Source organism: Panulirus ornatus, chromosome 33, assembly GCF_036320965.1.
Source record: "Panulirus ornatus isolate Po-2019 chromosome 33, ASM3632096v1, whole genome shotgun sequence".
In the NCBI taxonomy this organism is placed as follows: Eukaryota; Metazoa; Arthropoda; class Malacostraca; order Decapoda; family Palinuridae; genus Panulirus; species Panulirus ornatus.
In genome coordinates, this window is record NC_092256.1 from 22,724,292 (window position 1) to 22,739,419 (window position 15,128).

General features: G+C 44.9%; 2 protein-coding genes across 2 annotated transcripts in view; one reads left to right on the plus strand and one right to left on the minus strand.

Annotated features, from left to right (window-relative positions):
• The first annotated feature begins 1,042 nt into the window (after positions 1–1,042).
• LOC139759595 (uncharacterized) lies at positions 1,043–9,826 on the plus strand. Its single transcript, XM_071681899.1, has 4 exons — positions 1,043–1,179; positions 7,416–7,628; positions 8,491–8,668; positions 8,958–9,826. The coding sequence occupies exons 2-4, from the start codon at positions 7,421–7,423 to the stop codon at positions 9,115–9,117; spliced, it is 546 nt and encodes a 181-aa protein (XP_071538000.1). The 5' UTR covers positions 1,043–1,179; positions 7,416–7,420; the 3' UTR covers positions 9,118–9,826.
• A 975-nt stretch (positions 9,827–10,801) lies between these two features.
• LOC139759670 (uncharacterized) overlaps positions 10,802–15,128 on the minus strand; it is a 28,038-nt gene continuing 23,711 nt past the window's right edge. Inside the window, exon 31 of the mRNA XM_071682074.1 lies at positions 10,802–14,777. The gene's annotated coding sequence lies outside the window, so the exon portion shown is untranslated. The remainder of the gene's footprint in view (positions 14,778–15,128) is intronic.

Here is a 15,128-nt window from a genome sequence, read left to right on the forward strand (position 1 = left end):
TACGGTGGACAACCATCTCATAATTAGTGGTTAGAAGATAGAATCTGATGGATGGCAGCTCTCCCCTCATCATCTCCCTCGTGACCTTCTTACCAGATTGTCTAGGCTGACACTTTCAGCCACTCGTGCTGACGTATATGTGCGTACGTACATAACGAATATACATAACGTTTCCGCGGAAGATAAGTGATGGTTAATGACACAAAAGCTTCCTGGTTTGAGAAAGTTTGATTTGTTCCGCCGCTCGGGGAATACATCAACTCTGGCAACACTCTTCAACAATTTAGAGTCACTCGAGATAGACAGTACAATCTACTCTGTATAACAGAATCTCATATGAAAACTGTAGGTGTTGTTTGAGTGTCACAATCATTTTCATTCTAAGTAGCTATTCCATATCCACGCAGGCTTCATCCGTCCTCGTCTGGAGTACTGGTGGATCATCTGAGACGGCTCTTCCGCAACCTTTACCAAGGAAGACATCAAAAGATTCCTATCTTTTCAAATCTCCTCCGACCGCCTCTCTTCAACCATATTTGTTTTGCTCTCTCTCTCTCTCTCTCTCTCTCTCTCTCTCTCTCTCTCTCTCTCTCTCCCCCTCTCTCTCTCTCTCTCTCTCTCTCTCTCCCTCCTCCTAGTGCCTTACTCCACAAAGACCTCAGGAGCTGAGTCTAATCCTTATATTACCAGTGTTGTATCAGGAACACCACAAGCTGAGCCACCAGTGTGGTAGTGTTGTCTCAAGGACGCCACAAGCTGTGCCACCAGTGTGGTAGCGTTGTCTCAAGGACACCACAAGCTGTGCCACCAGTGTGGTAGTGTTGTCTCAAGGACGCCACAAGCTGTGCCAACAGAGTGACCATCCAGGTCATCATCAGTTTTCCAATATCATCTAAGACTCTGTCTCTGTTGCGTGAAGAATATCATTCATTTGTTGTGATGTTTCAGTCCCTCCTGCAGCACTAGCCCCGAGGCTCTGGCCTCCCCCTCTATCAAGACGTGGGCGGAGCCAGTAACGGGCGGGAGAGTGGTGGGGTGGGGGGAAGGCCTTAAGAAGCGAGTATCTCTCCCTCTGTAACACTCCCAAGTGGATCTTCGTGTCAGAAGGACGTGTGTGTGTGTGTGTGTGTGAGCGTTGAGGGTCTGGAGTGACAGACGCTGGACAGATCAGGCTAAAATGTAAGTTCTTTTTTTTCTGTAACGTTTACATAAACTTTCGTATGACGGAAAGATCCTTGTCTAACTAGACCTGAGGGAAGATAGTGGTCTTGCTTGCAAGGAAAGCTGTTATATCTTTTTTTCCTCCAGAATTCATAAATTGCCTCCGTTAGTCATTCCTGTGGATAGTTCAGACGGCTGATGAACAACTCGTCATACACCTTATCATGTTCAAGACGTGGGCAAGTGGCCACCTCCCTAGATCAGGTGGTTAAGGTTGTGACCAGCTGGTGACTGTCATGGCGTCCAGCTGGTGACGACTCATTACGACAGTGATGAGCACTGGATGTCAGTGTGTCCTGGCTCGTGGTGTTCACCTTGCAAGTGGCGATCAGGAAGTGAATAGCGAGACGATCATTGTGGTGTTCAAGTCCATTCAGATACCATTTTCACTTCATTTATTTAGTGTTTTGTTCACAGTTATGATCTGCTATTGTTGTTTGTCGTGTTCTAGTTATGTGCTTTATAACTTCTGAATGTTGTATTCAGTTGTTGTTCCCAGGACTGTCTGTACGTGTTCATGTTTTGCTACTGTGTTCACCAGGTATGCTGAGACGTTGCACCTAGATGTTGTATTCATGTGTTGTGTGTAGGTACCTCATTGCATTCACGCTTTGTGCAGGATTCGTGGTGAATATGTTGTGTCCAGGTGCTGCTCTTAGATGTTAACTTCAGACGTTGTGTTCAGGTGTTAATGCAAGATGAAATATTCAAATATTCAAGTGTCCAGGTGTTGTCATGTTGTAAACCTTCCAGTCGATATTCTTTATAAGTGTATACATACCCTACTTATAGCAGCACACGTGTCACACTAGAGTACTAATCGTATACATACCCTACTTAGAGCAGCACACGTGCCACACTAGAATGACAAGTGTATACATACCCTACTAATAGTAGCACACGTGTCACACTAGAGCACTAAGCGTATACATACCCTACTTATAACATCGTCAAGTCACGTCCAAGTATCAAGTGTACACATACGCTACTGACAGCAACACACGAGTCACACCGGAGCAGCGCGTCATGAGCTACGTGCGATGATCCTGAGAAATGTTCTTCCTTGGGGTAAAGTCGACGATGTTGTTGAGTCAGTTGAGGTGCTGGGTGTAAGGCAGGACGCCCCGCAGCGACGGGCCCTCCACCAGGAGGACATTCTCTCCCCAGGAAGGTCCACAACGGAGGCAACTCCAGTTCTGTGGTGGCCACGTTATGTGTTAGCTGGTCGATGGGGGGAGGGATGGAACTGTAGTGGTCACCGAGGGGCCAAATGGGGGAGGAGTGGTGAGAGGGGGAGGAAAAGGTGGGAAATGGCTGGGAGGAAATGTATGCAAGACTATACAGTTCCAGACAACGGAACTGAAAATGGAAACACCACAATGGACTTGACTGTCAAGAAAATGACTGGTCATTACACCTCAGCTTGAAGTATACGTTTCAGCGCTTGATAACTAAGTCTTTACCCGTGACAAATCATGAGAAAAAAATAAAAGTCTTAGTCTTAAAAGACATCATAGGACGTCGTGAGCCACCCGATATATAGATCTAACTCGACAGTGACAACAGTGTCTGCCTGACGCAGGCAAGTTAAGACCACCCTCACCCAGGAACCCAACCCTAGACACCAGATCGGAGGGTGTGAGGGGGGACAACACCGGTCGCCCTGCTACCACAACTCCCTCACTGATTTTCTTATGCAGGGGACCATTCTTGTGGCGGTTCAAGACATGATATGACGCGGACAGTATGAGGACTGAGTCACTGGTCGTGGCTGCTATAGTGTAGTGTTGGCTGGCCAAGCTGAAGTCAGACCAGGGCGCCCCCAGCATGAGCAACACTCCAGAATAAACTTGCTCCAGTCTATCAGCTCTAATGACGTCACAGTCCATCTATATAACATCTATATAACTGTCATTTTCCTGTTGAACATAATTGTTATGAACAGATTATATATATACAAATCATCATCATCATTATCATCATCGTATATTGGACAGAAACTGACACAGTGCTACGTTTCCATGGTACAGCTCATGCTCAAGGGACGCATGAGCGTAGTGAAGAGACTACATATAAATCATGTACACAGACCCTCTCACTATCCACTGACGTCTCGCCACAAGACACGTGAGTGTTATGACTGCGTGATCGAGCACCGCGATCCCGTTAGAGGCGTGCGACGTGTGGTCCAGCCTGGCCATCATAAGCCCAGCTGTCGTTAAAGAAAGTGGATCACGAGACTTCCAGCGGAGGTGCAGTGTTCGTTGTAACTGTACCTGAGCCACAAGCGACCGTCGTCAGCTGGCGTCCGCTGATGATGATCACCGCCCTATGCTTGTATTCTGAATATTTCCCACCTATCTTTGGAATGATGTATTCGTTGTTGACTGTCGATCTTCCACGGCAAATGTAGTTCAAGGTTTCGGGCATATGGATCACAGACGCACACACCAGTGACGCGAGGATGTCCAGTGCTACACGGTCGTCGGTAGTGATCCTCAGCCACGCCCCCGACACGCCTCCTGGCGGCGGCGGTGGTGTGGATGGTGCAGCAAAACCTCCGTCACACATCTGACGAAAGGCAGGCTCGTCACAACGCCCTATCAAAAGCTGTCATTCACTAAGCACGTGACTGACGGTTTTATTCATAGTTCTCTTGAATGACCAAATGGATGTTGTAAGTCACGGGGTGGCAACCACTAGACATACTCAAGGTTATTCGTCATAGCTTTGCGAAAGAATTTTTCAAAAATGCTGATGATGTACTGTAGGAGGAGGACTGCGATAGTTACGAAAGTTACTGAGACGACGAACACGCGACTCTACGAGGCTTGACGCATAGGCATGAGAAGCAGTGTGCCTGGACGACACTGCTGCTCCCGTTACTGTTTCCTAACATCCTGCCTCGCCTCACCCCGCCACACGTGAGTTCACAGACGTCCACGTCCTCCCTGCAGGCTCTCTACGTGGACCTGCGGCCGCGGGTGTACCTGGCTCTGTCCGCCGTCATCACACTGAGGAAGATGGTTCGCTGTTTGGGCTCTAGGCCTAACGACTGTCAGGGTCATCAAGGTCATCCAGGTAGTTATAACCACCGGTCGATGAAGACTGAAGATGTAAGTCTTCATGAAGGGTTCAAGATCATTCTCAGACCTTGTATACTCTCCATGTGTTATGTAGTTATGGTCCTTAGGGTGAAAATGCTTTGACTTAGAATTTTCAACATTTGAGGTATCCATTGACGGAGAAAGTATTCAGTGTTGTCATGTTGTCTTAGTCATCTAAGTAGCCATCATATCGCAACGTATTTCTATCTTTCTTTTTTCTTCATACGCGGATGAACGAAAGTTGTACAGGTCATGGGGTCTACAAGTGACCAAGAGGAGATTCGATCCAAGTGTGAGAAGTTCGTCACGTTCAGCACGTCACCTTCAACCAAGATGAGTCTGCCCCTCTCTGAGGAGATAATCTACATTTAGTTACTTTAAGTAGCATTCAGTTTACCTCACTTATTCCCTGTGTATGACTGCTATAAATCTTACTGACAACATGAAGCCATTCCTTGACCTTTCCTCGCCAGGGTGGATCAGGCGACGTACGATGTCGAGCACTGATGAGCTAGTCTAAGGATCTGCCTGATCATAATCAGAATAGATAACACTGGACAAGCTGCTGGAAGCCCTCCATTCTACCTGTCAGTTGGGACACTTTACAGCAGACAGTGAACTGCTGGCGAACAGTTAACTGCTTCAGAGTATTTCCATTTAACGGTGAGAGGTTCGTGGGGGAAAGAATGTATGTATTCTCACAGCCCAATTCTCGCCAGTTTCCTTGACCCAAGTGGTAGCGCCGCCGTGTGATACCCAGTTAGTATCATTACAACACTGACAACGTTAAGGTTTTCCTAGGTTGCAGCAGCCTGACATCATAGACAGCATTATGATGTAAACGTCTCCCACGTCTACTTACATTCCTTTCCCTCAGTTGCCACATAACCATAAGCAAACTCAGTTGTGACCAGGCGTCGCCCCTCACTCTTCGCTCCTCCTGGATAACATAAGGGTCTCACTAACCCACAAATATCCATGCACGGTTTACTCATCTTAATCTCCGTTGCTGTCTCAATCATCTCGTTACACGTGTACCAGGAATGGTATTCATAGCAGCAAAGGCGTCACCTGGTCTGCTGTTCTTCTGCTTGGCTCACTAGCGTGCGAACACCCAACATATGTGTTGTTTTCTACTGCATGTGTCATGGTACAGAGACCTGCTGGTGTAATGATAGGTTGTGGTGGCCGTCCTGTGTGTTACCATGGTCCACTGTGCTTCACGCCACTCAGTGTTAAACTGAACCATAGAATTACTGTAGAAAAAAAGCCCTCGACCCTCTGAGTTTCATTTGAATACATGTCTTTGTATCATCCTTCTGTAGGGTAGACGTGAGAGGCCAGTGGATGCGATCCCTGTTAACGGAAATATATACAGTACTTGTATCCTGTTCTTGTAGCCTGTACACCCGTACCAGTGCACCTGTATACAGATCCCTAGTCTGTACACTTGTTCCAGTGCACTGATGCGAGGCTCGTACACCTGTATTCCACCATCAATGGCACCACCTGGCTCCTTCTGTCCACTCAGTCACAGATAAAGGCACCAGCGAATATCCGCCTGGCGTATCAAGGCAGCGAACCAAGGTATGTGTGTCGCGTGAACCTCACCCACTTCCCCGCCATCAAAGTCTCCGTCCATGCAACCTATATTCTACTGTGGCATTAAGTCTCGCCCCTCCGCTGCCTCCAGAGCCAAGGCGGGTGCGGTAATTAGAGTGAAACGCACCATTAGTGACGCCATATTCCCTTGCTAACCCTCACCTTGACTCAATCAGGCTCGGTGGGTTGAGCGCCCCTGAGCAACGAGACACCAGTGTGCTGTTGTGAGAGACCACTGCTGCATCTCGGGAAGGTCACCCTCAGATGTGAGTGCTGGCCTGCTGCTCAAGTCACGCGCTCTTGTGAAAAAGAATGTTTTCAATTTGTTCTCAGATTTTTTTTTTCTTTTCATGGCTACTGGATTTTAATCCTTATTTTCTAAGAGACGCAGAGCAATACCAGTTTGACATGAACTTGTAGAAAACTGTAAGAATGAAATTCGTTTCATTCACCAACACTCGGATCGTCTGGAGTGAATCTATATATTACAAGACACCTCCCAGAATGAGCAACAAAAACAGAGATGTCTCCTCCTGGGTCCACACCATCCTTATTACTACCTTGTTAACACACACACACACACACACACACACACACACACACACACACACACAGCCAGACTACACAACCATCGTCGTCTGTGTCCACTTGGGACGAACACACTTGTTGTTCACTGATAAATCCAGAAACAAAAACTGAGACAATGGCCATTGCACGTGACCGATCTTGACGGAAAACAAGTTTTCTTTCTAGCTGAGTAGACGCACCAACCTTAGATGTAGATTTAGATGACTATAAACAGGTTTGTTTATAGTATCAGCATTAACCTGTAATGTATATAGATCTGAAGGTAAACGCCTGATACCTCAGTAATCTTATCTTTCTGTCTATTCCTGTTGCATCAACGCGATTACCTGCATCACATACTGATCCCACGTAAGGCAGTCCATGGGAAAGTGTAGCTCGTTCTTTTATTCCAAGTCATCGATATTCTCTCTACCTAGACTCACAATCGAAAACCGATTTTGCTTTTTATCGGGCATGATCTAGACGTCGGCTGGAGAATTTGGGGAATAAAGCATAAGAAAGTCCCGTAAAAAGAATGAAAACATTGACAATGTTTCATGAGAAAACGAAGGTCTCACTCAACTGTGTCATCTTGACTGCATGTTTCTATTTGTTAAATCTTATTTACACCTATCTGGACTCTATCTGCATATGTCAGTCAAGTGTAACACTATATATCTGTCAAGTGTAGCACTATATATCTATCAAGTGTAACTCTATACTTATGTCAAGTGTTACTCTATATATCTATCAGGATTGATCCTGTGCAACCTTGAAAACTGTCTCTGTGCATCTGTCTCGGCTGACTTCATACTGGCCAGATAACACTTCACCCCCCCCCCCCATGCCTTGCCACTCCCTCCCTCCCTCACGCTAGTTCCTCATCCCCTTAAAGCCAAGTATTTCCCTCCCTGCCAGACGACATGCAGCCCTTGGCCGACCCTCTGCTGGTCCACCAGGCGGCGGACGAGGCTCGCTTCTTCGTGTACGCGTACAACGCCACGACCCTGGTCACCACGGCTGGACTTGCTCTCGGTCTCTTCTTCATCATCACAGCCATCGCCCTCTATTACTACTACTACTCCAACACCACCAACGGCCGCCGCTCCGGGAGAGAGTGGGAGTATACCGGTGAGTCTAGGGCCAGTCATCCGGAGCGCGGTAGTTCAAGGGGGCTTGAGGGGGAGTTAAGCTTGGTACAGTGGTCTGGTGACCACTAAGGAAGGGAGAGGACAGTCTGGTGACCTTAGGGAAGGGAGAGGACAGTCTGGTAAACTTTGAGAAGGGAGAGGACAGTCTGGTGACCTTAGGGAAGGGAGAGGAGAGTCTGGTGACCTTAGGGAAGGGAGAGGACAGTCTGGTAAACTTTGAGAAGGGAGAGGCCATGAAAGAAGAGGACCAACAACATCGAGGTGAGGAGTGAAAATAAGAAGTGTGTGAGCTATGGAGAGGACGAGGGTGTGTGATACATGGATGATTCCAGATGCCTAGTTAATGAGGTTAGCTGATGGCTCTCGACCTGAAATGATATCAAACTGCAATGCAATGTACCATCTCACCACCACGGTAGTCTATCTCTGCAACAACTATTCATTCCATCACCACATTTCGTCTCTGCCACAGCTGTTCATAAGTCTACCTCCATGTGGTCACACGCGACTGAAAAGTCACCTTTAGTGACGCTGTGTCATCGTCGATGGACGAAAAGAAGTAAAGTTTCGTCAAGGAACATTTCCCCCCACAGAAGGCCACCCTTCCCCAGCTACTAATTGTAGCGGACTCTTAAAGCTGCAGAAATCCCATGAAAGGATCCTGTGATAACACTAGCTTTCCTTACTTCATTTTAGTGTTACTTATAATTCTAAGTATCAAAGTAATCATGATGAGTATTCCCAGTTCTTACCACATGCCCATCACCTATCATGCTCACCATCACATACCCTTCCCTCACTGGTATGCCAACTGCCTGACCATCATTGCCTTTCCCTACCAGGTAACCAGAGCTACAATACCTTGGGCCTGGTGGAGGTGCTGGACCTCCTGGAGAAGGCGTGGGCCATGTACGACGTACAGGAGGTCGAGTGTCGCCGACGGCTTGTATGTGAGGCGCACCTCCTCCCACCTGATACTGTCAACAAACCCATGGCTGGCACGCTCACTCACCTCCTCAGGTATGGTATCAGTTCACAACGTTTGGGTGGACACAGACAAGCATTTGGTTGTTCAAAGTAGACTACTGACAAAATACAGAGCAACACATTCCCCTGCCATAGAGAGTTAGTTATTCTAAGTCTTTAAGGAGGTTAAGTGTAGCAGTACAGTTAGTGACTTGTGACTCTCGTACAAGGTATTCAGTCGTTTGTTAGACGGTGTAATTCTGACCCTCACTGCAGCCTTCAGAATAGCAGACATTCTTTAAGATAGATCAGATGATCTCGTCTGACCTGACCTGTCCTCCAGCCAGGTGACGGAAGACATGTTGGGTCAAACAAGTGAGGACTTTGCCGATTCCGTACGACAACTACAGGCGGCAGCGCAGTACGGGAAGGAAGCGAACAGCTGCCAACCGTACGTCCAGCACTGCCCACATGTGGGCCTCTCTGACCTCCCACACTACTGACACCCACGTGAACTTTATGTTTATGATGTACCTGTAGGGATGGTGATGATGATGATGATGATGATAATGATGATGATGATGATGATGATGATAATGATGATGATGGTGATGAGTTACAGTGCTCTCTATATAGAGAGAGGGAGAGTTAATTATTCCTATTTTGTTTTACAGTTACCTACCATGATAATCCTGTTGAGTGTGTGTGTGTGTGTGTGTGTGTGTGTGTGCTTGTGTGGAGGATACGTCAATTCCAGGTCGGCAGGGTCGGTAGAGGTAACACCGAGGAAGGACAGACAACAACATTGCTAACGTGGGTGTTATTGTCTTCCAAGGTGTGAGCTGGGGGTCAGGTTTATAGCTCCCATTTACGTCTCGTTACGTAACCGACCTCCCACAACACCAGCTCTAAACTCATGTTTTGTCCCTCACTTGAAGCGAAGACCAACTCACTATCTCGAGCAATTATAATGTCTTGGTCGACAATACTGCTATATGAGGCTTTGGATATCCTCTCCACAGGAAAGAATCCACTTTCTGATATCAATCTGTCTTTTCCCACATTTGACAGAGTGAATCAGGTATTCAGTGCTTACTTCCTAAGATAATACGGCCAGTATCCAATTGTGAGTCGTGTGAGCAATTTGGGGATTGTTGAAATTATCAAAGTCATTGTAAGTAGTTTGAGAATATTAAAGTTAAACAAACCTCATTTTATGAGTCGTCTGTTTTATGGCATCCTGTTGATGATATCGTTATGTAATATATTTATTCTTATTCTTTTATATATCTTGAAATGAATATATGAAACAAGAATGTTATAGTTGAAAGTGTCAACACGAAAACTATGATATTGACTTGATGGTACGTGCAACATGAAGCGTTTGGAATTACTTGAGATAAACATGTATACGTCACTAATCTGTTTCAATTCAACACTGAGGTCAAAACAAGTTTTCTCCATGAAAGCTTCTCGAAAACCTTAAGATATTACGTAATATTCTCAGTCAAGGGGAGAATGAAAGACCCTCATATCAACTAGTCTGACGTCTTGGCTGCATGTGACCTTAGATCACTCCGTATGTCATGACACATGACACCTGCTCAGCATGTAGGTGATGACGGTAATGCAAGTCATGAGTGTAAACCACCAGGATGACAGTCATGTAAAAGAGTCACGACAGCAACCAGCAAACTTCATTGTTTGTTGACTGCATTATCTGGAAAGCGATAATAGGTAAACATCTTCATCAAACAATATTCATGTGCAAACAATTACATTTCCCAGAATGGCCTTTCAAAGAGCAAATGTCATCCTGGTTATCATATATATATATATATATATATATATATCAGGTTGCCAATTTTGATGTTTTACCAAAGATCAGCTTTATTCTGTCCTCATTGTTGACATGTAATATTCTCATCGATATGTTGACGAAGTATTCTACTCACTCATCACTTTACAGTCGTAAGCAGGAGAAATTTAGCTGTAGGAGTATATAGGGTTGCAGCTAGAATTTCTTAGGGCCATGTCTTAAGTACTTCTTTATCTTGGTATCTGCTCTTAGCCAGCATCTGTCACAGCCCTGGACGTTCCTGCTGGAAAGGTTTCCCAGTGTGAGGTTGTTTGTGCCAGGGCTGGCGATGTGTTCTTATATTATCATTATCATCATCATTAAACTAGTGAATGAGCCATTGAATGTGATTTTCAAACATTTCTCACCCCACAGCCTATACTGATGATGACAAAGAAAACTCATATCATTGAAGTGGTTTGGCATTTGTTGCATGTGCATCATTGCATAATGAAGCTGTATCTCTTGTTCACTTTGATCCTCATACATACAGCAAAACAAAATGTGTTCCCATAACCAAAGAAACTTTGTTTTCTATAATCTTGATGAACTGAAGAAAACGGAGATGATGGGGGACACTAGTATATTATAACCACCCACCCTCCCAACAATTAGTTTCTAGATTTTTCATCATAAGTTCTGTGTACCCTTAAGAAAAAGGCATTATCAAACAAATGGCATAATGAATAACCTACATAGTCATTGAAATAGAGTTCTGATAACAGATTAGGGTGATTTTAAGGTACATAACATAATTAATAGTTACCCATCCCTAAAATATCCCTGTGTTTTCTATGACAAGGATTGGTAATGTAGAAAACGAAGAATGGAGAGTTACAGTAGAGTACGATAAGTGCTCTGTGATTCGTCAAGAAATATTTGGGAGTAGATGGGAAGGACAGATTACAGGAGACCTGATGGTCAGTAATGGAAATTATCTGTGATCATTATCTTATAAGTAGTTGGGACAGGTTTGCATAGAACAATGCACCTCCCATCCACCGCTCCCTCTAGCTCAACAGATGGTAGGAGAAAAAAGAAATAAAGACAATGTTGTATGATGAGAATATAATCCTATGGAAATTTCATAAGAAATTAGGAGCGAATAGTTTCTTTAATGCAGATGATGTGGGATTTCCCCAAAGTTGAACTCTGAAACAGATACTAAGTTATTTCATATATCGAGTGCTATATCTTTTCCTTCATCAAACAAGAATTATTACTGATAGAGGAATTCAGTGAAGCATCTGTCTTAAGATCACACTTCACTGGCTTAGAAGTAAAATAAGGTCAACTGTAGCGCAGGGAAACAGAGGGGCAGATTTTTCTTAGAGCATCTAAGAAAATCATGATTATTTTTGTCTGAAAAGCTTACGACGAAGAGTGTTCAAACCACATTGCATTCTGGCTGATATTTGGTTAGGATGTATGAAGGAAAGTTTGAGTGTCGACTTATCATACATCGTATTGTTGTTAAGACTCATATTCACACGAGCATCTCCTGTTAAACAGTCTTGATCGCCATATTAATTCAGTTGCCTTACATCGGTCACGGGAGCTGGCGTTCAGCAGGAATGTTATGTGTCGTCCAGGTGAATCAAACTTCAGGTTCTTAGCAGCAGTTACTGATGAATCTTGAGGTAAAGACAATACGTGATGATCGGAACCGAAGACAAAATGAAGAAACGTACCATAAAGGTGAATGAAACACTTCTTTCAAACTTGTTTTAACAATATAAAATAACTACATAATCTGGAATGCAAGAGAGAAAATACAGTCTAATGATTTCCTACAGCAGTAATCACATCCTAAATCCCACGGGACACATTTGCATATGAGTTACACATCAGCTGGACATCAATCATCATTCATACATAGATATAATTAACATATCATATCAACATCAAGTATATAGTTAGCAGTGAACAGGAGGCTGTGTTCTGCCACGGTTAGGCAGGAGCAACAGCTGACTATGGACCACAACATTCACGCTTGCGCAGGACACTCGCTCTCTCCTGAAACTCAGCACAACACAGCCACAGAGCCGCCTCCTCCCTGACACAGTGGATGAAACAGACCATGACCACGCTCGTGAGACTGAGTTGTGACCAGGCTACCACAGGAGGTGGGAGAATGTGCCTGAGGGAAGACCGAATGTTGGGTGGAAGAACTTCGACGAAAAATTTTTGTGGATATGAAAAGATATACATGACATTACCGAGGGCTGAGGGCGGGATGTGTAACCTATGGGTGGGACGTGCAGTCTATGGATGAGACGGGCAGACTGTGGTGGGACGGGCAGGCTGTGGTGGGACGGGCAGGCTGTGGTGGGACGGGCAGGCTGTGGTGGGAAGGGCAGGATGTGGTGGGACGGGCAGGCTGTGGTGGGACAGACTGGCTGTACAGTCTCATAGTTCAACGAAGTGATAGATGATGATAGTTCCAGGTTGTAGCAACAACTCGGGTTTCTATCAAGACTTTTGTGATCAGTGTCTCAGCCATGTGATGTAATGCCACTTAATGCACAAGTCTTTTTTTTCATTTGCACGAGAGTGTGACGACGAAATGTATCATATTCTGTTTCATCCACGTTAACCTTCACTCGCTTCAACTCGCATTCACTTTACCCGTCATATGACCATCAGCCACTCACATCAACATGGTATACAACATGACACAGTCATACCAGTATGAACAATCAACCCCACACCTCTCACCTCACCTCACCTCCTCCTCCTCCTCCTCCTCCATAACCAAGAGAGAAGAGAAGAGATTAAGACAGGAAGGAGAGAGTGACAGAAGGGTCAATGATCTGGAATCATAAGAGAACACATCATTAGGATGCCCTGCCGAGGTTGAAGATCAGCCAGCGACGGGGAGAAATGTATCACTTACGGTGTAAAACATGAGTTATTCTGATGATTCTGAGGGAGATATTTTCCATAAGGTTGAGTGGTAACCACTGACAACTTTGTTTATGAAGCAAAAGAGAATGTCAAGCAATAAAATCCAAGATCATATTACATGATTTTCAGTTGATATAACATTATAACGTAAGATGTCAACAAGAGATGAGTTTAGATGTAAAGTAAACTTCCTGTATTTTTTTTTGTTTTGTTTTGTTTTTAGAGAGAAACATATGTTGCACAGTCATTCAGGTGTCCTGTAGTTCTGAAATATATTAGGATGATTAAGTAGCACTTTTTATGGGTTATTGATCAAGATATTATTCTGGAAAACGAGAAATATTTACAGCCAGCTTATTAGACAGTCACAAGCACCATTTTTTCTTTTATTTTTTGTTTATGTCGAGTTAAGAGGTGAAATTACAGAGCCGTCAAACGAAAGATGAGAGAGTTGTGAGGAGTTTCCGATAGAGAGATGGGTAGAAACTGGGTTTTGGAGGCATCAAATTTAACTAGATTTCGTTTACCCTACTGAGATCCTGTCCAGATCTTATTCATTGAAGAAATTGTGTTGAGACGAGATGCAGATCGAGTGAGAAAAATAAGGAGTAGAACTGAAGGATGTGGAGAAATGCAGTGTTGATTCGTCAGCGTATGTGTGCACTTGGTTATTTGTGGCAGCGAGGAAATCGTTGATAGAAAGGAGAAAAAGTTTAAGGGACAGGACAGAACCTTGAGGGACACCACTGTTGATGGAAGGGGGTTGGTCAGGGTGGTCCATCAACAACCGCAGAGATAAATCGATCGGAGAGGAAGCTAGATATGATGGCATAAAGTGATAAAGGGAAGCCAAAAGAGGAGAGCTCAGAGATGCGACCCCGATGCCACACCCTGTCAAAAGCTTTGCTTATGTTAAGGACAACTACATAAGAATTCCCCAGATTCTTTTAGGGATGATGACCAGACATTAATGAGATAGGAAAGAATATCATCAGGAGATCTCGCTTTACGGAAGCCATACTGGTGATCAGAGAGAAAACTGAGATTTAAGGTTAGAAAATACAAATGTAAATTGACTGAGTTCCAGCAAGTATCACTCGGGTCACTGGTGCCTGTGAGAGCCTTGCTACACACCATGCAACAATTATGACGGTAAATTTCTCAATCGGATACCAATAATTGTGAACTGTCTGGTGGACTTACAGTTGACACAGCCTGTCATGTTGCCCCAGCCGTCCATAGTGCACGTGACACTCAGGGTGAACACGCGATTCTGGGGATCGAGGTGGGGCACGTGGTATTGCTCGTGGCAAGTGGCATTCAAGTTGTCCCCCACCCACCATGACCTGTTCAACCAATCGATCTCGGCATTCTCCACCAGGGGTTCGTCCACACACACTGGGGAGGAGGCGACAGTTAGAGAGAGAAAGGGGGGGAGGATTCAAGGGATCAAAATATGATGTAACTTGAGCCAGTCAACGAAAAAGCAGTACCTAAGAGGCTAGAGGCACAACTGTAGGACATAAAAGAGATGGTATAGGAAAGAAAAAGATACATGGAAAGGTAAGCCGAAGTAGGTAGAGGAAAGACGATGATAGGGAATGACATCACAGATAACACACATCACGCACTGCAGAAGTCGACAGATAAGCAGTTGAAAGATATGAGAGAGAAGACCGGACCACACTCAAGATATGAGAGTCATGCCTCACGCGCGGGTGGTGGAAAATTCGAGGTCATTCTTACAGT

What these genes read in the sequence shown, in the direction of transcription:
- LOC139759595 (XM_071681899.1), top strand. Translation starts at nt 7,421, where the DNA reads ATGCAGCCCTTGGCCGACCCTCTGCTGGTCCACCAGGCGGCGGACGAG. An exon ending in GAGAGAGTGGGAGTATACCG is followed by an intron (nt 7,629 to 8,490) that starts GTGAGTCTAGGG and finishes TTTCCCTACCAG; the next exon opens with GTAACCAGAGCTACAATACC. An exon ending in ACGCTCACTCACCTCCTCAG is followed by an intron (nt 8,669 to 8,957) that starts GTATGGTATCAG and finishes CCTGTCCTCCAG; the next exon opens with CCAGGTGACGGAAGACATGT.